Source organism: Sander vitreus, chromosome 8 (assembly GCF_031162955.1).
Source record: "Sander vitreus isolate 19-12246 chromosome 8, sanVit1, whole genome shotgun sequence".
NCBI lineage: Eukaryota > Metazoa > Chordata > Actinopteri > Perciformes > Percidae > Sander > Sander vitreus.
Window position 1 is genome coordinate 23,975,469 of NC_135862.1, and position 22,365 is coordinate 23,997,833.

A 22,365-nucleotide genomic window follows, 5' to 3' on the forward strand; every position below is an offset into this window, starting at 1 on the left:
GATCTTTTTTCGCGAGAGACGTTACTATGTCTGCTCTGGTTACCGAGACTTTGCTCTGCTGTGCAGTTTCTCCAATTTTAGCAATTTTCAGCTGGTTTGACCACGGAGATGCGAGTGACGGACGGCAAGCTTGACCGCTGTCTATTTCTGTGATAGAAACACTGCAAGCTGCTACAGCTTGCTGCTCTGCTGCATCGCAGATTGCTAAACACACCTGACTACACGAGACATTAGCTCAGACTTGCGGAGTATGTATAGTTGGCGCGGTTCGAGTACAGATCACGTTCTCACCAAACGAACCGCTCCAGAGTTCGATTGAAATAGTTTGGTCCGCTTTTGGTGCGCACCCGAGTGCGAATGCCTCGTTCTCACCTGCCCTGGCGAACCGCGCCAGCGGGACAAACAAACTCATGTGCAATTCAACCAAACTAAACGAGGCAGGTGTGAAAGCGCCCTAAATATCAAGTGCAGTCTGGCTTGACAAGAAGCAGTGCAGCTTTCCTTTTGATGAAATGTCAATGACACACCCTTTAATAGTAGATTAACGTAGCTCTAGTTTGGAGGTGTGTGACTGGTCTGGCTAACCTTTTGTTGGCTGGCCCAGCTGTGGCTGTAGGAGAGTCCGTTGTGTTGCCTCTGGCTTTTTTCGTGCGTCTGAACCACTCCGTCCTTCTCAAACTGAACCAGGCAGCGCTCAGGGTCCCACGGCCGTGTGCTGCCAAACAGGACAATATAATAAGCTGTGGATGCAGTGGAATTTAAATCTCAACATCTTAATAATTTCCATGTTTTTTTCCTGTTATTACGTTACAGTTCAATCTTTGTTATAATGACCTAAAATCTAAACTAATAAAAGGGGGAACAGTGTGTGCCATCTCCTGTGGTTGGGTATCGTTTTTTCCGATACCAGTGCTAAAGCAATACTTTTAAAACAGTGCCTGAACTGCTACTTTTTTTAAAAGTTAAAAAAAAAAAAAAAAAAAACTTATTTCACCAGTAAATTGCTGTTAAACGACAAAAACAAGCACTAGATGGGAAAAGGGTATTTTAAAATAACTTTGAATGCACCACAAAGCTACCAGTTTCAGTCAACGCAACGTACCGCCTGTGTTGTGTTTCCGACAACGGCAGCAGCACTGTTACGTCCCGGTGTTGGAATCCTCTACGGCGACATACCGCACAGTCACACTTTACACCTTTTAACATTAGCCGTCAGCATTTTAACCTGGTTTAATCCAGCTGCTAGCTAACGGTAGACTAACGTTACCCTTCTATCAAGTGTAGTGTTAACTAGCGTCACGTGCAGCGATGCTTCTGTTGCCTGTAACGTTCGTTTCGGAGCACCAGAGAGCAGCGCAGACATTTAGTTGGCACCGAAATGAGGCACCGAAATCCGCGTTGCTTTTTGGTCCGGTAGATGCCGGTTGTTTAGGCACCGGTGCCATATTAGCAACGGGTTTTCGGTACCCAACCCTAGGTATTAGTGTTCATACTCCATGTGCCTGTAGGTCCACTCGCAGGTGACTGGGTCCTGATGGAAAAGTGGGGAGGTCCAGGGTTTGTCTCCTCTCTCCCTGGCCTCTCCCCGCTGAGCTTCCTCCAGCACAAACTTCTCCTGGGTGGCCCGCAGCTGGTCCCGGTCCATGATGGCACTGGTCACATGCTGCCACAGTCTGTCAAGAGCATATTAAAATGACATGAACATGGGGCATGCATATTGTACATACAAGTGTCATTGAAGTCAGCAGTAGTTTCGTCATTGTTTATTTTAAATTAGGTGTCTGTGCCAGAGCCCTGGTATTGTGTGTGTTGGTTCACTGACCTGACATACTGACACACCTAAATGGATACCATTATTAATATAATTAATTATGCCTGTGTTTTACCTGCAAAATGCATTCTGCCAGGAATGTTTGTAATGGATCGGTTCGCAGCCGAGTGTGTAGCGGCTGGGATGAGGATCAGCACCTCTAAATCGGAGGCCATGGTTCTCAGCAGGAAACCGATGGAGTGCCTTCTCCACGTAGGGAATGAGTCCTTACCCCAAGTGAAGGAGTTCAAGTACCTTGGGGTCTTGTTCGCGAGTGAGGGGACAATGGAGCGGGAGATTGGTCGGAGAATCGGCACAGCAGGTGCGGTATTACATTCAATTTATCGCACCGCTGTGACGAAAAGAGAGCTGAGCCAGAAGGCAAAGCTCTCAATCTACCGGTCAGTTTTTGTTCCTACCCTCACCTATGGTCATGAAGGCTGGGTCATGACCGAAAGAACAAGATCCAGGGTACAAGCAGCCAAAATGGGTTTCCTCAGGAGGGTAGCTGGCGTCTCCCTTAGAGATAGGGTGAGAAGCTCAGTTATCCGTGAGGAGCTCGGAGTAGAGCCGCTGCTCCTTTGCGTCGAAAGGAGCCAGTTGAGGTGGTTCGGGCATCTGGTAAGGATGCCCCCTGGGCGCCTCCCTAGGGAGGTGTTCCAGGCACATCCAGCTGGGAGGAGGCCTCGGGGGAGACCCAGGACTAGGTGGAGGGATTATATATCTAACCTGGCCTGGGAACGCCTCGGGATCCCCCAGTCGGAGCTGGTTAATGTGGCCCGGGAAAGGGAAGTTTGGGGTCCCCTGCTGGAGCTACTACCCCCGCGACCCGACCCCGGATAAGCGGATGAAGATGGATGGATGGATGTTTGTAATGTTGTTTGACAAACATATGATTTAACGTGGGAAATAAGCATGGGGGGGGGGATTTACCTTTCAGACTCAAACTCTCCCTGCTGGTCTGTTTGGACAACTTGTCTTTTGAGTCGGCTGCTGCGAATGTCTGAGGTCGGGTTCCACAACGTCTCCTGCTGGCCCGAGCGCTTCTCATGAATGAACACCTCGTTGTCCTGAATACAGCAAAGGCAACACAACGTTCAGTCCCACACCGCTGGAAAAACTGCAAAATATCTTTTGCCTGCGTTAACAATTTCCAGAACGTCAATTTTGAAACCTTTCGATGCTTTACTTTATCATATCGTTCAGCCTGCTGTGAGAGCCCTCTGTCTCCCTGCTGCTCCTAAATCATTTAATGACTAATGCTGACTCTAATTACTACAGAGAATCGCGGAATATGAGTGGCAATGAGGAAGTGGCAGAGAGAGAGAGAGAGAGAGATTCTAAAAGATGAATTTCAGAGGGAGATTGAGATTGCAAGTGGGGACAGAGGGATACAAACTGGATAAAAGCTCTCACCCAGTGTCCATCAACGGTGGCCAGTAGCTCCTCTCCCGCATAGATCTTCCCGCTGATCTGATTCACAGAGCAGGAGCCTCCAAGGAAAGGCTGTAGTCAAAGTGTAAACACCTTTACTAAAACTGCTTTTATCTCAGAATATATTGTTTCAATTGCTGACTAGTCAAGCAACTATTATAATGTAAGTAAAAGTAACTAGCCAAAGTATATGATGTAAACTTGTTCAAAGATATACCTTGAGTTTAAACTCCAGCTCTGTGAAACATTTTGTTTTCTCACACTCAATGGTAACCTTCCCACCCAGCTCTAGTGTCATAGTGCCGTACAGGATACCTACAGGAGGCACAGATACAGTATCACAGCATCAGATCAACAGCACATCAATGAACAGAATGTAGATGAGGAGAACAGCTAAATCCTGTTGGAAGTCTGCAGACAAATCACACCATTTTTCAGTTCGGAATATAATTTATGATCTAGGCACTTGCAGTGAGCACAGTCCTTGACTTGACTGTGAGACAAGATGAAGACGGTAATTTACAGCATACCCATATACTGTACACTCGGAGAATAAACGGAAACCCGACTTAGATTCCACCCATCATCCATCTCTAATTTTGGCCATCTGCCATGTGAGAGTTCATGTTCTGAGTGCTATTTTATTTCCAGTAGCTCAGACACATTGGCTAGGACAGATAGCTGCAAAGGTTACAGCCCACATGATTGGTCACAGAAGACAGATTTCATTGTAACCATGGAAGATGAGTTTGTGTGTTGACCTTATGCACTGTAGCTATGTTGGGCAACTCAAGTGTGGCAATGAGGAGCTTAGCAACAAACAGCCAAGGTCAGTTGGGTGAGACAGGAAGTACAAACTAAAATCATCCAGGAAAAAAAGCTAACTTGTTCTATAATGATACTTTGTTGTAACACTGTGTCTACACAGGAAGTGTAGCGTGAGTGGCACATTAGCAGAGCAGCAGCAGCAGCTTCAGGGTGTCAACACAAGATGCGTTTAGGCACAGTATTGAGTGTAGGTCACCTGCGTTTTGGTTTAGTCCAACACTCAATCAGTGTAGTTATGCGCGTCTGTTACGTGCCGTGTTTTGTTGTGTGCGTTTTCCTTTTGTGTGCCGCTCTCTCCAGGTGTGCGCGTTGTGTCGCTCCCGCAGCTGAAGCTGGTCAGCGCCCATCAGGGGAGGTGTTAAATAGCTAAGACGAGCCAGTGGCAAGGAGGGTGGGGCTTCAGTGGAGGCTAGTGTGAGCCAGCACGCAGAAACCACAGCAAGTGTGTGTGGACCTGCGGAAGCCTGTGTGGAACCAGAACCAGAGCTGGTGGCCAGTGGTGTTGTTTGTGGCAGTTAGAATCGTCTTCCGTTTGCAGATCGTTTTGTGTTTAGTTCTTTAGTTGGTACAATGAACCCTTTAAGTTAACTTTGAAGTAGGGCTGGGCGATATGGAGAAAATCAAATATCACAATATTTTTTGACCAAATACCTCGATATCGATACTGCAACGATATTGTAGTGTTGACTATTGGTGCTTTCACAAAATATTTACACAATGAGATTTTTGATAAATAATCACCAGTAATGTGGATATAATGACTAAGAGAGTAAAGGCAAATAATAGAACAGTTACAACAGTCTGGTAAGTTCAGAAAATGACATCACTTTACTGTAATGCTGCCTTTAAAACCAGGAAAAGACAACACTACGATATCCAAAATCTAAGACGATATCTAGTCTCATATCACGATATCGATATAATATCGATATATTGCCTAGCTCTACTTTGAAGCGTTTCTGCCTTTCCTTTGTCTTTTTCCTGGGTGTATTATTAAATTGTTTGCGTCCTACACCCTTAGACACAACAGGGACGTAACAGTGTGTAAGACGCGGCTGAAACGCCTCCTGTGCAGACACATCGTCTGCTCTGTGCAAACGGAAAACTATTTCCCCGAGTTCAATTTATGTTTGACTGCTGTGTAAAAACTTTTGATTGTTCCATGTGATGTAAGAACGACGGGTGTATTCTGTAGACGGTATAGACTGATTGTGAAGTCCACCTATGAAACTGAACTAGAGATATCAACATCCTAAACAATTTCAAAGGATTCATTTCAATTGGCGAGTAGTGCCAGAGGCCTTTTTAGATGCAAGGCACCTCATAGATCCACAAAGAATCTTATGCACTCATTCACTCACGATATCCTATCTGCCTCCGAGAAACTGGATGATCTTCAGTGACAGACAGTGTGTCCTTGTTTGCATGTACTTACTTACAATTGTATTTAAATAATCTACAGTAAAGGACCCCAGAAAGATTAGCTGGTCTTCTAGGTGTTAGCTAATGGGGATCCTTATAATAAACAAAACAGTACTTAAAATACTCCAACCATGTAATTAGCTGCCAGATGGATCCAATAGTATTCAAGGGGACAGTGAAGGTGACTGTTACGTTTTAAATGAACAATATTGCATAGCAGGATTAATAGGGACATCAACACCAAAACGGACCTTTTGTCCCTCTTTAGAGTATTAACGATTTATGGCAATTAAAACCTCAAAACAACTGTTTTCTGATGAAAATGATGATGCAGTATTAAGGACATTCTGGGAACCTACTGCCAATGTTAACATAGCAACAAGGACAGACTAATGAGTGATAATGATCATCAGCAATATTGACTTAAGGTCTATTACCTTTGCAGTGAGCGTACGGCATGGTGATGACATACTCCTCATCCCTGCCCAGGAAGAGCAGCCTGGCTTTGCCATCCAGAATAGCCGACAGAGAGTTACCTACAACAGAGAAGCAACTTGATTAAAGACACAATCACCACTTTCCCTTGTAGATCCGCCTTAAAAAGTAACTTGTTGCGCCTCGAAGCAGAAAAGATATCCCGTGACCACATTGTTGTGTCCTTGCATGACTTTAAATGTGTATGTAAATGTGTATTGGTCACATTGGACATAAGATTACATATTGTATTATGCTGTGTACCATAGAACTTGGATTTGGCCAGGATGCTTCCACTGATGGAAAAACCATCCTTCCTATTGCAGACGTAAAAGGCAGAGATGGGCGGATGGTGTGACACCTGTCAGAGGAAAGAGAGAGAGAGCGAGAGAGCAAGAGAGAGACATATGAGCAGCAGTGTAAGGAAAGGAGGTGTTAGATACCCTCTGGTACATATTCATGTTACACTTGTTGTATTTCACAGGTTTGTGCTCTGCGAGTTTGCAGAATTGTGCGAAATATATCAGACAAAGGGATGAATCGTGTCCTGTGCATATACACGTTCTAGCTATAATCTGGTTTCACCTGTTCAGCTATGTAGAAAGTGCAGCTGTCGGTTTGAGGATGAAGCCAGCAGCAGCGAAACCTTTCCCCCAGGATTGGGTTGTAAGGCTTCTTCAGACCCTGGAAAATGCAAACACATACATACACATTCGTTTTAATGTAAGCATCTTCTGAGACAAGGACACTTAGCCAATATGGTGAGGACCAATTACATTGCAGATGATTACTGGATCAAACTGGCCTCACCAATGACATTTCAACAGTGAAGTCACAGAAAATAAGCATCACCATGGAACACATCACCACTTGTCTGGACTCCAGGCAGAAAACCCTACAGTAGATTTCCTAATATTGATTACAGATTACAGAGCTTAACAAGTTTCTACCCATTTATCTCCAGGGAGCCTTCTAGAGGCAGTCAGCCCAAAAAGTGTTGAGCAAGCCTAGTTTGATCTACAGGCGTTAGCTGCTGTTGGGTTTTGCTGCCACAGAGGGAATAAATTCCTACCGAGTGGAAACAAGTGGGAAGTGTCTCCTGACGTTTTTACTGCAGAAATCGACCCTGGACAGTCATTTGTCGAGCGGCCAAGAAATACAGTGTCACAGAATGTCATGTTAGAAGGTGGTGAACCCAGAAAGGGCAGTGTGAAAAATGCTAAAACTCAGAGAAAATCTCCCAGTGCTCCAAAAGCTACCACTTCCAAGAGCCAGACAGGAGAGTGTGTGACTGAGAGCTGTTAGGGTTCATTCACACTAGATCAGTCTGCACGGCGACTCGCTGAAGGGTTGTGCAACTTTTCACTGCAGCCGATGGTTTGTTTTTTTCGACACCACCCTGCGGGCATCACTGCTGCAGCCTAAATGCCCTACACCCTTTCAGAGTGATCGCCGGACTGCCTGTGGAGCGCTCTGCCCTGTAAAGGCAAAAGACCTTAACTCGCCAGAGTGTGAAACTGAGAAAAATGACTTTAAAGTTTCTGTTTTGTCCAGACAAAAGTATTATAGGTAGGACTCCCAAAACTTGACAACTAGTTGCTATAATGAAGAAATGTTTGTATGCGAAAATTCTTGAGCTCAAAATTGACCTTTCACCCTTGTTTGGCAGTTACTGTACCCAGTATCATGTGCCAAAAACAAGGAGTCGTGCAAAGGCAAAAGGCAGTAACTGACATATAATCAACATTTGCTTGCTGTTCACCATACTTAAATCCATTATAAGAACACCTAACCAAGGTCTAGTCTAGTCTATTTAGTGCTATAATGATCAGGATAGTGCGGCAACACTAACACAGTTAAACAGTATGACAGATAAGTTACTTTGCAGTACAGTATGTACAGTATGAATACATACAATAAATATTTTCTCAATAAAGATAATTTAATTATAATTGAATACAAATGTATATTTATTGTTTAGCAATAAATATATTATGTTTAACACTTTTGCAAGGCACTGTATCCGTGTCATACTGTCATTAGGGGCTGAGCCCCCCTAAAGGTCTGATCCTAGAACCGCCCCTGGTTAAGGGTTAAAGGCCACCAAACTGCTCAAGATGCACAGTCAACGAACTCGACTTGGATTACTACTTTTTAATTCTGAGATAACATAGACAGAGTTGACCGACCATTTAGGTTAGCCTGCTTTGTACGGACGTTAGCGATAACTAGCTTAGTTCTATTATGGATTTGTGTAAGCTCTGACATGAACACCTGCAAGAAGGACATAAGGTTCAAACACGTATGGATTGTTGTGGATGCAGCAGATGACGTGCACTGCAATGGATTATATCTTCCATGGATTATATCGGATTGCATGGAAAGGTAGGATGCCTGTGTATTTAATAACTGGTTTTCGGCGTTTGATGTGAGGCTCCGCCAAGTGAGGAGGTGTGTCAGCATCAACGTTAGCGCTACATGACACAGATTAAATTTAGCTCGCTCCGGGCTATCACTGACAGATCTGAACCATCGCCACTTTATTTCAAAGATGTGTCGCGTGTATGTTACGTGGTTTGGTGACAATTAAAAGCGGCAAACTTTGACAGTATGACAAAGCCAGAGTACTGTAACATCACGGCGGCACAGTTAACATCTCTCTTGATGCCTGGCTAAACAAAGTCAGAACACCTTAACTCAACTTCAGCGTGCCGGAACAAAGGCAAAGAGCCTTAACAGCTGTTACGGCGTTCTGCTGTGGTTTCTCGTATCGTTTTGGATGTTACGGTTGTCATAGCCCTTTATTTTCTCGTTAAAACAATCAAATTGACTCACGATATTTATTCACATGATAAAGGAGGTCTCAAATAACCCAAAAATGACATTAACTCATTTTTGACCAAACATGATGTTATGGCGTTTTGCCTTTGTCTATGTGAACACAGCCTTATTCAGCTGAAAGCTTTGGCAATCACCAAACGGCTGAATCCTCTGGTTACTGCTGATCTTTGAGATGGTAAAATGGCATTTGAAAGACAACTAAGCTATATTTATTTGTGTTTACTATATTTTATATTACTGAAGAGTTAATTTGACAAACTAGTCTACTTTAAATATGCTACAGCCGTGTCCTTATCATCTTTAAAAAGTAAAAACAGGTGTTGGATCTTATAATCAGGGTTGCCATCTGGTACAATAGTGAAAGAAATCTTACCTTAGGCTTCTTGTAGAAGCCAGACAAGTACCATCTCAACACCTGCTTGATCCGACCGTATGCACTCTCCTCCAGTGCAGCTCTGTGGCAGGAAAGATGGCGAAGGAGACAGACACAATCATGACAAGAAAAGCAGACAGATAATAGTTCCAGCCTTCATCTGACTTTGAAGGAAAATACTAAAATGTGTGCACTCTTATGGACGGACACACACACACACACACACACAGTCACAATAGTGACTTTAAGTTACTGACTGTGAGAGCAGATCAGCGTGGTAGTAGTAGTCAGACAGCTTGTCCAGGAAAGAGCGAGGCTCCAGGATGAAGGTGGGCAGCACCACTTTGGACAGGTCCATGCCCGGCCGCAGCTGCTTCAGCAGGCTCCAGATCAGACCCTTGTTCTCCTCTGAGACAGTCTCCACCTGGGAGGCCTCCCCAGCCTGAATTAACACATACAGACATGTTTTTATATTGTCTTGCTGCCTTTTTGGACATAAAACAAGGTAAAAACTACTGTGAGGGAAATGTAACTCAAACAAAACCAGGCAAAGCACCCAACATAAATACAGTAGTCTCATATTGCCAGACCTTATTCCACAGCGCTGTGGAGTAAGGGCTGGCTACACCAAGCGGCAACTTCCGTGCCTGAAAAGTGAAGCCAATGCTTGCAGCATGGCGTGACTCCACTGGCTCCAAAAAGAAGTCTGTTATGGGGGCAATTACGAAATTTCTGCCTTGATTTATTACCTCAATAAACATTTTCCTAATGAGTTTATGCTCTTAATCGTTAGTTTCACGTCTTCTGTAATATAGTATACTGCTTATTTTGTAAATTATGATCCCATTTATTTTAAAATAGATGATAAGGGGGATGCTTTAGGGGCGTAGCTACACGCCGACCTGTCAATCATAATAGAGGCTTAGCAATGCGTATCCATGGCACTGTGTACATTTAAATATCCGTGAACTTGTTTTGGGTGTTGTCCATGTTTTTATCTTAAACTTTGACTCTCTCACTGTGTGTTTTCACTTCATCAAAGTTAAATGGAAGAGTTAGGTCGCCAATGACTGCTTTGTTCAGTGTTCTGCTAACCAAGCTAGCTAGCGCTAGTGTTAGCTGGTAACTTAAAAGAAAGTCTGCTGATTTTTTAACCAGCTCTGTGTACTGCCGTACATGCTGACGAACGGCACCAGTACCTGGAGGTCTGTGGTTAGCTGCCAGTAAAACTCTGCTAAAACGCTGGATTACTCTCGTCAGAAGGGTTGAAAATCGGCCATTGAAACCATACACAACTCTGGCTTAAAAGCGCCATTCTCCTCAGCTCCACCCTCTTATCCAAATATGGTCACATCTGCCTCCAAAATACCGAGATGGCGACACCCAAAATGCAAACTCCTGGCTTCCAAACGGCAGTCCACAAACCAATTGGTGACGTCAGCGATGCTACGTCCATTCTTTTATATACAGTCCATGGGCTAAAATACAGATACATTCTGAGATAGGAGAAGAAATGCTCTGGGTTGTTTGCATTCCTTTAAACCAATCACAATCGTCTTGGCCGGCGCTAAGTTTCAGACGCAGTGACGGGGGCTCTGCAAAATGGTCTTGGGAAGGAACTTGTTTGGGAGGAACATTTGCACCCCACAAAAGAAAACACCACATATAATATAAAAGGAAGTTAACTGTTTACACAATAAAGTAACATGAGCTATTTAAATTAGCTGGATACATGGTTAAACGTAATTTGCTCTTACCAGTGTATCGCCGTGTGTACTTCGTCCACAGCAATCCCGCCAATCGGTCCCAAATGTCCCAGTTAGATAGTAAATGCCATAAACATATTCTTTGTAAAGCTGTACAATCATTCCCCGAAAGAACCAAGCAGGCCTGCCTTGTTGCACACATTTTCTCTAAAACTTCCTATTTTCAGTATGGAGCTTGCTACCTTGAATTTTGTCGTTTCCCGTAGCGTAGTCTCACATTGCCAGACCTTCCTCCCCAGTGCTGCAGAGGAGGGTCTAGTCCACACAGCTAAGCTCTGCACGGAGCCACAGTGCCGCTGCAAAATAGCCTCGGGAAGGAACTTGTTTTGGTGGAACACGTGTACGTTCAAAAGTTGTTTTCGTCGTGCGAGAGAAAACTCAGATTGGACAGGTAGTCTAGCTAGCTGTCTCAATTTACCCTGCAGAGATCTGAGAAGCAGTTAACCATAGTCCTCATAAATCGATTAGTTTAAAATTCCAACGCAAAGAAGGCGGAAGGAAATGGACATCGTCCAAAAAGAGGTGCATCTGGCGGAATTTCCGGCAGCACCGGAGCAATCCCAGAAGTTGAACGTCGTGGACATAGACTGCCCGTAGCGAAGGGATTTCGAGAACGGCAACACACAGAGCGGAAGGTGAGGGGGGCAAAACCTGACACCATGCGCCAGATATCAGGCTTTATCCTTGAAATGTACTTCCGTTGATCCAGACTATAAATACTGTAACCATAAACTGAGCAACTCACCTCAGCCATCTCCTCTGTGCTCTGCTCTACATAGGCTGTGGCCTGTGGCCCGGGGGACAAGTCGTCCGATTGGTCCATGTCACTCTCCTCTGTTAGCCTTCCACCGTTCTCATTGGCCGTAGTGTCCCAGTCATCATGAGCCTCGCGCTCCGATTTGTCTGAAAAGCCGTCATGGTCCATGTGGTGATTGCCCAGCAGCACAGTGTCATTTAACCTAACAGTAAGAGAGGAGAAGTGAACACCAAGGTTAGAATCGTATTAAGCAACCCTGATATTCCACTATGTTATTGCTACTGCATGTCCAGCTTAGACAAACCTCTTCCTGAAACGATATAATAAATTACAGATAAGAATAATCACAGGATTTAATGAGGTAGTAACCCTGTATAAAATGTGTGTGTTGATCTTTGACAGGTTGTATCTCAATAGATTTGAACTGGTATCATAAGCGGCTCTCGAAATAAAGGTGAGCAAGTCATTACCAGGGATGATGTAAGCTGACCGTGATTAGACGTTAAAGGTGAGTAATGTCACATGGCATTACAAATATCTTACTTGATTTTACTTCAGTGCTTCAAGCTTTGAAGATTGCCTCTCCAGTAAGGCAAAGAATAAACAGCTCAAAATGGCGCAGACTTCTGAGAGAAACAGAAATGAACCTTCACGGCTCTAAAAAGGCCTTTACATGTGTATTAAATCTGTGATCAAATAGCATCCTCCTCCTCTGGCTATGATACTATCCACTATAAAAACCTGGCAGACCTGGAGGGCCTTATGGATTAAGTAAATCTGACCCGCCTGGTTGCCAGGACAACCAGACCACATCACCTCATTCCCCAGTCTGAATGCGATCAGGGCACGCACACATACGTTTGTTTCACTATCTTTGTGGGGACCCATCATTGACATAACGCATTCCCAAGCCCCTTACCCTAACCTTAACCATCACAACTAAATGCCTAACCTTAACCCTTACCCTCACCATAACCTAATTCTAACCCTAATCCTAAAACCAAGTCTTAACCCTCAAACAGCCCTTTAACCTTGTGGGGTCCAGCATTTTGGGCCCCACAAGGCTGTGCAGACCTCACAAGTATACTGTATTCCCCGGTTTTTGGACCCCACAAATATAGTAAAACAAACACACACACACACACACACACACACACACACAGAGCAAGAACTAAGAGAACAAAGTTGAAAAAAAGAGGGAAACACAGCGAAAAAAGTCATGCATCAACTTGTAAATAGCCAAAGAAAGGAGAAGTGAGAATGAAAGAGGGATGGAGGGTGGGGGTGAAGTGAAATCAATAGCTAATAGGGAACATCATGGTACCAATCTTACAGCCATTTTATAAGTCAGACAGTGGACATCTGTGCGTCACATTCAATGGGATACACAAGCAGACAGACACATAATCATATGCGTGGGATTCTAACAAATACAGTCAAATGTTAGAGCAGCGGAAGATAATTGTAGTGTGTCATGAGCTTTCAAAACCACATTCAGTGATGGGATTCTGCTCAAAGAACAATAAAAGGGAGTTCAATTTTCAAAATGCCCTTAGGGCTCGACAGACGAGAGCAGTCACATTCCTGCTCACTCTGTGTAACACTAACCAACCAGTTGTGTTATTTATTAACCCAAACACACCCTGGAACAGAGGCGGCTTTCCTTACCTCAAAGACATACAGCACACAAGACAAACTCTTCCTCAGGAATCAAAACACCACCAATGATGTTACCAGTAAATCCAAACACAGTCTGTCCTTTTCTCCTCTCCTCTGCTGTGCGTGCATAAGTGTTTTTAATCTAATGACTAAAAGGTGCAGTTTTGTTTCCTCGACTCCGGCACACCTGCTTCCTGAATGTGTGTGTGTGTGTGTGTGTGTGTGTGCGCGTGCAGATTTGTGTCCGTGTGCCAGTGCATGCGTGTGTGTTTGTGTGCGGGCTTGCAACCGCTGCGATGTTGCCGTCTCCTTCTGGGCAGTGTATGGTTCTCATTCTACATCATCTTCCTGCTCCTCTGTCAGTCATGTGACCGGTACGGGCTGCTGTGATTGGCTGGGAGAGGAGCAGGAGAGGAGGGAGAGCTGGCATGGATGGCCAGAGGGAGGGTACAGCCATGAAGGAGGGGAGGAAGGGGGAGGGGCAGGAAAAGGGATGTCTAATGTAGAATGTAAACCGCACACTAACAGTGACGCACACTTTCAAGAGGAAATGGGGAAAATAACTGATAGATAAGTACCAACATGTATGAAGAATGTAAGAAAGACAGACACATTTGCATTTAAAGACTTGGTGTGGCTGATAGTTATGGAGCTTTTTTGTTACACAACAGTACTTTTGTCAACAGTTAACAGATTGCCAAAGTGGAGCATGCATACACACACAAACATCCACATTATTTGCTTCCCTTGTAATTCTCCTCATCACATTCATTTGGTTCCACGTTCATTACAGGAACAACTACTTGTTCTACTTGCATTCACATTTCCTGTCAGCATTATCACTATTTAGGCAACAATTTCAGCACTCTATATTCAATTTAAAACTCTGCTAATAAAGCTGTATTTTAAATATTCTTCTAGAAAAAAATAAATGTCAGCATAATATCAAACTGACAAGTTTTTAAGGCTTTACAAACCTCAGCAGATTGGAATACATTTCCACGCTCTTTAAAGACTCTTCTATCCTGCTAAGATAATTCATATTATATCCAGTGCCCAGTAAAGCAGATTTTAACCAGTTTCACAAGGTGCCACTTTATACACCCAACAAAGCAAAGGGGACTACCAGAAGTCTACTGGTTCCAATGTTCAAATGCATAAAATATGATCACATGAGAGGCACAAACTAGGGCAACATCACACTATGATTACACTGTTCCAGCACAATAGAATAGAATCACACTGCTCCTATGTAATCATATGTCACCACAGCTCATCAATTAACAATGACACAGCACAAAAAAAACACAGCTAATATCTCTCTCTCTCTCTCTCTCTATGCATCACACACACACAAACACATGAACACACATACAGTATATATACACATAACATTAATGACCCGTGTGGCACAGCTTTGTCAATAAAGCAAAAAAAACAAACAGTGACAGGCTAATTTTGGCAGAAGTATATTAAAATTAGATTCCATTTGCAGGGTAAATGGATACAGTAGCTACCTCCCACAAGACGACAAGATCACATGGTTTTCAACAGAAGCCTAAATGTGAAGGTTTAACAATGGTTCAAAGCTGGTTGCCTGGGGAAACTGGTCAAACATAGTCAAGGCATGAACATGATTATTAATAGCAGGATCACCTATTTTTCCTTCATGCTGTCCCTGTCTTTGTGGTTGATGTCACAGCATCACACTCTTCACTGCTCATATACACAAGTATATATGACCGCCTTGATTATGTATACCTGCATCTAACTAGTGGTTGGTATGGTTTCATGTTACGGTCTCTGGAAAAGCAGACAGAGTAATGTCTACATAGATTAGTTTTTTTTTAATGCAACCTACCTATAAATTCCAAGTATGAGCGTGTATCTTAAGTAATCACTGTGTGACTGTTAATTAAACACAACACAATAAAACACAACAGCAAACAGGGAGTAGTTTCCGGAGACCAGCTGTAAAAAGAATATGTTTATGTATGTACACACAAGTTAAATCTTCTGGCACCACATGATCTCAAATCACCCTTGTGCATGATAAAACGCTTAACAAAGAAATCAACATTTTACTAGGCTGGTGCACCCCGTTGTTCTTCAGCTGTTATTCTAAATTGATGACCAGAAACCACAGAGACTATATTTTAGACCTACCATCTGGGAATTTCTGACTACATAAATAAGACAGCATAAATGTGTTTGGCAGAAAACCAACAGTCCTGTGCGTGAATTGGTGAGCGCAACAACTTGGAGTATGATTACAGGAAACATAGATCATCCAATAACAACAACTAATAAATGTAAGATGGAGACAAATGATACGTGAGATGCTTTCAAGTGTCTGCAGCTGTGTGAGTGTTGTACTTACTGTAGCAGCTCTGCATCAGTGAGTGCAGTAGACTGCAGCAGGTGGAGGATATGGGAGGACTCTGAAGACGTGCTGATGTCTCCTTCTTTCCCGCCTTTGGGTGTCAGCTTAGAGAGACTGGAGCAGCTGAGAGCCAGCTCCAAGGCATCCATCCAGCACCGCCCTGGAGAAACAGACACATTTTAGAGACGCCTTCAATAAATTCTGCTCGTAAAAATAATTCATTAGAAACGCTGGAATTACTTGGACTGCTGTACCCTGTCTGCACATCAATTTGACCCTCGGGTAATAACAAAGAAACCTGACCTAACCTAAGAATGTACAATTCCAAACAAAACAACCACACACAAGCCTAACCGTCAGACTCAGACGCTGCTCTGAAGATCAGGTAGTTGCTGGGCAGAGGCTGCGTGATGGAGCCAACGTTCTCTCCTTTGGGACCCTGAGCATATGGATGAAACGGTGAGTCACGCTTCACGCCATTTTAGTCACGTTACACCAACATATTCACATGGCTCTCTCAAGGGCTACAAGCACAATGGGGCACTGAACAGGATAATTAGCACTTAAACATCTAAACTATTGGGTGAATACAAATAAAAGGTCAACTAAAAGCACAGACAAAACTGAGCGTTCATATGCACTACAAAATGAACAGAAATGAAACCTAATTACATATCAAATTGCTTTTGTTTTAGCCTTGCAGTGCAAGTAAACCCGTTTTTTTCATTTTGCTAAACCAAATTTGAATAAAAACCCACAACAATAAAGCTCTCCTAAAAAATCTTTACAGCTTCAATGCTAGTTAGACAACCTCATGAATGGCAATTCATTTCTAACTAGTAACTGTACATCAATTTGAATGTGCATTACTATTAGCCACAGTGTCTTTTTATACTACCATTAGGAGGCACCAAAGTCAGCGTTTGTATAGACAAACCTCTTTTTGCATGTTGCAAAAAAAAACAAATTCAGACTTGATACTACTACTGTTGAAAAGTGTAGAATTATCCTAGTGTTGATGGAATAGTTTTATTTAGATCTTAGTCATGGCTGACGATGGTCGCTGACGTCTTCTTGATCATCTGTTATTTATAAAATGCCAGTGAGCCTACAAACTTGTCTGACCTTGACAGCCCAGATGGATTTGTCCAGTGGGTGGTAGAGCTTAAAGCAGAAGCCATCCTTTTTGGAGGGTCTCTCAATCAGCTTGCATGCGCTGAGCAGGATGGTTCCCACCCAGTGGTCCACTTTGGGGGTCTTATAGATCAAAAGGACTCCAGGCTTCAGGGCACACCACAGCTTGGTCCAACTCTTCAAAGAGCCACGGATCTAAAGACGGACAAGGAATGAAATAGGAGCATAATAGTATCAGAGCATAATGGGAACACAAAAAGGGTGTATATTCTGTATGGTTGTTGTGATTAACAATTGTTGTGAAATTACAACTAGGAAGATAATTAGCAAAAGGCATTAATGACAGACGATACAAAGTCTAAATAGTGTGACTGCAGCGATATTAATATTCTGGGAGTCAAGGTAACCACTCTGTCTAACAGACAACATCCCCACACCTTTAGCCAGTTGGACATAATGACAACACTGGGATCCTTTAGTGCGCTAAACAGTTCTTTAGCTGCCCGTTTCTTCTCTTGCCTGTAATTCTGCTTCTGGACCTGTGAAGCAAACAACAACACATGAATAAGTCATCAGTCTTGCTGGTCACAGGACTGATTCAAGAGTACCAACACTAGGTGGAAGAAGAGTCAACCAAATGGTAGCAATCACACTGTTGTCTTTGGGTACCGTTAATATTACTCACTGCTAATTAGCCCTTCCAGAAAAATGCGGAGTTTTTTTGTGATTGTTGTGGGCAAAAATCCTTGATTATGCGGCACGCTTTCTTAAAAAATGTGATGGAATATGCGGGATATTTATGCAATTTTATGCGATGACATTGCGGGAACTTGCAAAAATTGCGGGAACTTGCAAAAACTGCGGTTTCATCATGGCTTCATCGCGGGGTTTGCAGCTTAATTACGTCACTTCATAACGTTCCCATGGCAACAGGGGAAATGGCTGCTCTTGTGTGAAGTAAACGCAACATTTTTCAACTTTCTGCTAAGATATATGTGACTTTTTTGCAATGAAAATGCGGGGATTATGAAATCATGCAAGCCCTGCATATTTTGCGCGGAAATCAGCAATTTACGCGGCGAAAGTGCGGCATATTTGAAAAAATGCAGCCCCCGCATAAATATGCAGACTTTGGCTGATTATGCATTGAATTATGCGATCGCATAATCGCGTTTTTCTGGAGGGACTGGCTAATCATTTGAAAACATACAAAAGGGTACGCATTTAAAATACAAAAAAAAAGGCTCACAAACATTTATCTCACCAAGCTAAGACTGATAATGATACTGAAGAGCTAAATCATATGCACTTCATATAATATTTCCACATTGCATAATAATGCTCAAAATTGTGCACATCTGTCTCAAGCAAGGTAGTGACACGTACCTTGAGAGACTCCTTCCGGGCCAGCTTCTCTGTGGGGGAGGGGCAGTCCTTCTCAACACCATTAAACATCCTGGACTCAGACTGGAGGGAGGAGGGAGGGAGGAGACGAGAGAGTCAGTGAGGATTAAGAGGATGGGAAATAGAGATTTAAACTAAAGAAAAACATTGTTAAACTAGTGCAACTTCTGTATCTATTTTTAGTTATCAAATCAAGATTAATAACCTATGATTAAAAATCACAATAGCATTTTAAACAAACTTTTGGGATCACAGCCCTATTGGATGAACAACAGACAGCTAGCTCTTGTGATGTACTGCCACAAGAGTTGACTGACTTAACTCGCTTGAAAACCGCATCGTTTTTAATTGTTTCCTTTGCCAAGTAGCTCATCTGATCAGCCACAAGTTTGTATGAAGCAGGCGGGTGGCCCTTTCAGTCAGAAAGGCAACGTAGCAGGCAGTTCCGGTATTGTGACCACAAACCCACCAACTTCCTTGTTTTAAACATCAAAGGGCACTGACTGTTTGACGGTCTCCACTGATCATAAGTAGAGATTAGAATCTCAGTGGTAAATTGTACTGTGATTTCACTAGGATATGTAATTACATAACCACTTGTTCTGTACGGAATAAACCAATATGACTCACAATATTTTTTGGTGAGCCCACACATGCACTTAGTCTTATCTATTTGTGTTAAAAGAAGCCATTCTTAAAAGTGTAGTACACTGTTACAACCCTGTGTAAATGACAACAGGCAAGGGTAAGGCTGCGCTCAGTCTCCTGTTGTCCCCTAAGAGCTTTCAGGATGGAAGGACAATACGCCAGAGATATGCAGCTGCGCCTGTAAATTATTCCACATGTGAATAGGCGATATTGCGAGACGAGGCGAAGCGACAAGAGGAGAGTAGACAAGATGAGATTACCCAGTTGCCATTGGAAACATTTATTGACCACTCCTAATTAGTATTACTAAAGAATGGAAACAGGTTGTTAGGACTACTACAACACAGGTGGCACCAGGACAATAAATGTCTGGGTCCAATACATGGCTTGTGGTGCTAAAAGACACAGTTCCCACCATGGCCCTGACATATAAATTCCCACGGCTTTTATAGGACTTACATTTGTGTAGTGTCATGACCTAAAAATGTTAAAATTCCTAATATGTTAGTGCTGATTTACCAATACTTCTGGTTTCCATTTTGAATGCGCTGAATGTGTAAACCAAAGGTGGTAATCATCTCATATATTTAATGAAAACAATTGTAGGTTGTCTACTCTTGTTTCAGGTTGCTAACACTGCAAGCTAGCATAGAATACAAAAGGAAAAGGTCAGTTAGAGTGAGCTGCCCAATCAGGAACTTTGCTCTTACCTTGCTGCCTGGTGATTGGGCAGGACTAAGTTCATTACTCAGCATGGAGAGACCGTTCCTGTCTGTGTCACTGCCTGGTGGGAACCCACAACACACAGTCACATACAAATGAACTCCGTAAATAAACAAGCTGACAGACAATTCCAGGATGGCAGCCTTAAAAAGCAGATAATAAGCAGCGGCTGAGGTTTGTCGATTTGTATGGAATAATTACAGTACAGCACAATATCGCTTCCATCAATTCAGAGACTGGCCCCATTACTGAAATATCATATATTTGGTTATATTCAAATTTAATTTGACAGCTTTGACTTCTGGTCCTTTTACCTGGGCTGAGGTTGTAGAGCTCGTCTTCTCCTCCATAAGACATGTTCCGGGTGAGAGTGCGGGGGTCAATTTTGGGTGGGGAGGTGGCGTTGGGGCACAGAGAAAACCTCCGATGGAACAAATTCTCCTCCTTCATCCTGACAACCTGCTTGTCCTCTGCAGGGGGAGAAGCGCAGAGGGAAGGGGACATTTGTAAAGAAAGGAGGAAACAGAGGAAGGGAAGAAAGAGAATTCTGATTAGAACAACATTTTAAGATTTTTTGCATGCATGCATTTGTTCATCTAATATTAGGATTTAAAAACAGTACAAGTGATTAATCCTGTCTTTGTAGCTCTTCGTCTTTTGAATATGATCTTACTTGTTGTCTCTTCCTGCGTCACTAACTCTGAGCTCCTCAACCCTCACTCCTTCTATTTGTGTATATCTATCTACCCCCGCCCTTTCTCTCATCTCTAACACTAACAAAGACCTACTGTACCAGAACATGTCAGCCTGTCCACATTATAGCACTGTGCGTGGCAGTGACAAGCAGTTCAGACTGCACATTGTCAGTGTATACGACAGAGAGCGTCTCCCACCAAGCCTAGTCACTCTGTCCACAGAGACTCACTGTCCAAGAAAACCCCCACCACCATTGCCACTTCTCCTCCATCCTCCCTCTCAGCCTGCATCAACCGGCTTCAGCCCACAAATTGCTTTGCCTCCTAAATGCTGCTTCTTCAGACATTCCCATGAAATCCACAAGGATCCCATCTACAAATGAGATGCACATCTCAGCACACAAAATGGGACAAACGCAACGCAAACTGCAGATGTGGGCAGGATCAACTGTGTCAAGACTTTAATTCTTCTGTGAATCTCTGTGCTGTTAATGACACAATGATTCTCTCTCTCTCTCTCTCTCTCTCTCTCTCTCTCTCTCTCTTATTAACAACTGGGTCATGGCTAGCCAAGAAATCTAGACGCATCCTAGGTCGTCTAGCAACTCTCCGTTGGCTTGCGAGCTGGAAAAAAACGACAACAAAGACGATGGATGCTGCTGCTGGCGAACAGCGGTCTTTCGGCTTTGGCCGCGACTCTGGAAGACTTGGAGTTAAGAACGGCACTGAAGTATTCTTAAAAAAAAAAAATGTGTTCGGAGTTTTGCCGACCGGATACGGCAAATGTTTAATCTATCAGCATTGCTCTGGTTGGTTGTAACGCTATCCTATTGCGTGCAGAGGGAATTTGAAAGACACCCGTTTATCCCGCCCCTCGGATTGAGCCCTGCCAATGGTGAGTTCCCAGACCCAACATCTTGATGTGGGTCTGGCTTGTCAGGCTAGGTCACGGCTGTTTCCAGACAGATTTAAACATTATGCTTGTTCAAACGAGTGGAGAGCTGATCATAGCAAACCGGAGCTGACGGTAAAACACTGAGGTTAATGGAGCGTAGCTGTTACCACCTGGGTCTGTCTGGACGGCCACACTGTTCTCTGCTCAGATCAATATAATCCCATTCATTTTCTTTCAATGCACAAACACATTCAGTAGACAAGACCCTCTGACTCCCAGCCTACAGAGCAGTCTCGCCTACAGGACCACAATTACAACATCCAAGAACAGTGTGTTACATAAAATTCATTCATAGAACATTTTCACAGCCTGATTCATCATTTAACTCTCCCACATCATTCAACTGCGATTACACAAGTGCATGAGGAAAGTGCTGTTTGTCAAAGTGTACATACTGGTAGGTAGGGCCGCACAATTAATCAAATTTTAATCCCCATCACGATTTTGGCTTCCCACGATCAAATTCGCATGATCGAGCGATATTTAAAATTAGGGCTGTGTATTGGCAAAAATCTGGTGATACGATACATATCACGATACATGGGTCACGATTCAATATATTGCAAGTCATACATTGAAAGTCAAAGAAGTTTACTTTAGGTAAACAATTCAGTACACAGAAAGTCAAACTGCCAGTTTGGGATTGTGGTTCACAGGTTCTTAGTGAGCAAATTTTTATATGCTAAAGTAGGCCAAAGTTCAGCCATTGCTACATTGTTGGCTTCTAGCAAAAAGTCAGGCCCTGCTAGGCACCGTTAGGCAAGGACACTAGTGGTGCGTCTCAGCATAGTCATCTAGCGGTAGGGGGTTTAAACACAACATAAACGTGAACCACTGTCTTACAAGAATATTTTGGCACGTAAACAAAAAAAAAACCCAAAAAACTTGATATTGTATTTTTGAAAATCGATTAGTAATTCAGTATTGCAAAATAAAATATCGTGATACTCAAGTGTACTGATTTTTTCTCATAGCCCTATTTAAAATGTGTCATTCCGTTCATAGAACACAGTATCAAAGTTTTTTTTTTTCCCCTTTTTTTGCAAAGCCGACCTAGCG

The 22,365-nt window shown here is 43.2% G+C and overlaps 1 protein-coding gene across 3 annotated transcripts in view; it reads right to left on the reverse strand.

Moving 5' to 3' along the window:
- osbpl5 (oxysterol binding protein-like 5) overlaps window positions 1-22,365 on the reverse strand; it is a 59,080-nt gene that overhangs the window by 4,066 nt on the left and 32,649 nt on the right. For all 3 annotated transcript variants that reach the window (XM_078257554.1, XM_078257553.1, XM_078257552.1), the window contains 18 exons: window positions 19,971-20,126; window positions 19,644-19,717; window positions 18,268-18,348; window positions 17,319-17,420; window positions 16,873-17,076; window positions 16,102-16,186; window positions 15,745-15,907; window positions 11,694-11,907; window positions 9,440-9,624; window positions 9,183-9,264; window positions 6,554-6,652; window positions 6,233-6,329; window positions 5,932-6,030; window positions 3,462-3,559; window positions 3,227-3,316; window positions 2,744-2,880; window positions 1,494-1,673; window positions 586-715 (listed from right to left, as the gene is read on the reverse strand). In XM_078257554.1, the coding sequence (XP_078113680.1) occupies window positions 586-715; window positions 1,494-1,673; window positions 2,744-2,880; window positions 3,227-3,316; window positions 3,462-3,559; window positions 5,932-6,030; window positions 6,233-6,329; window positions 6,554-6,652; window positions 9,183-9,264; window positions 9,440-9,624; window positions 11,694-11,907; window positions 15,745-15,907; window positions 16,102-16,186; window positions 16,873-17,076; window positions 17,319-17,420; window positions 18,268-18,348; window positions 19,644-19,717; window positions 19,971-20,106 (2,256 nt within the window). In that variant the 5' untranslated portion in view covers window positions 20,107-20,126. The remainder of the gene's footprint in view (window positions 1-585; window positions 716-1,493; window positions 1,674-2,743; window positions 2,881-3,226; window positions 3,317-3,461; window positions 3,560-5,931; window positions 6,031-6,232; window positions 6,330-6,553; window positions 6,653-9,182; window positions 9,265-9,439; window positions 9,625-11,693; window positions 11,908-15,744; window positions 15,908-16,101; window positions 16,187-16,872; window positions 17,077-17,318; window positions 17,421-18,267; window positions 18,349-19,643; window positions 19,718-19,970; window positions 20,127-22,365) is intronic.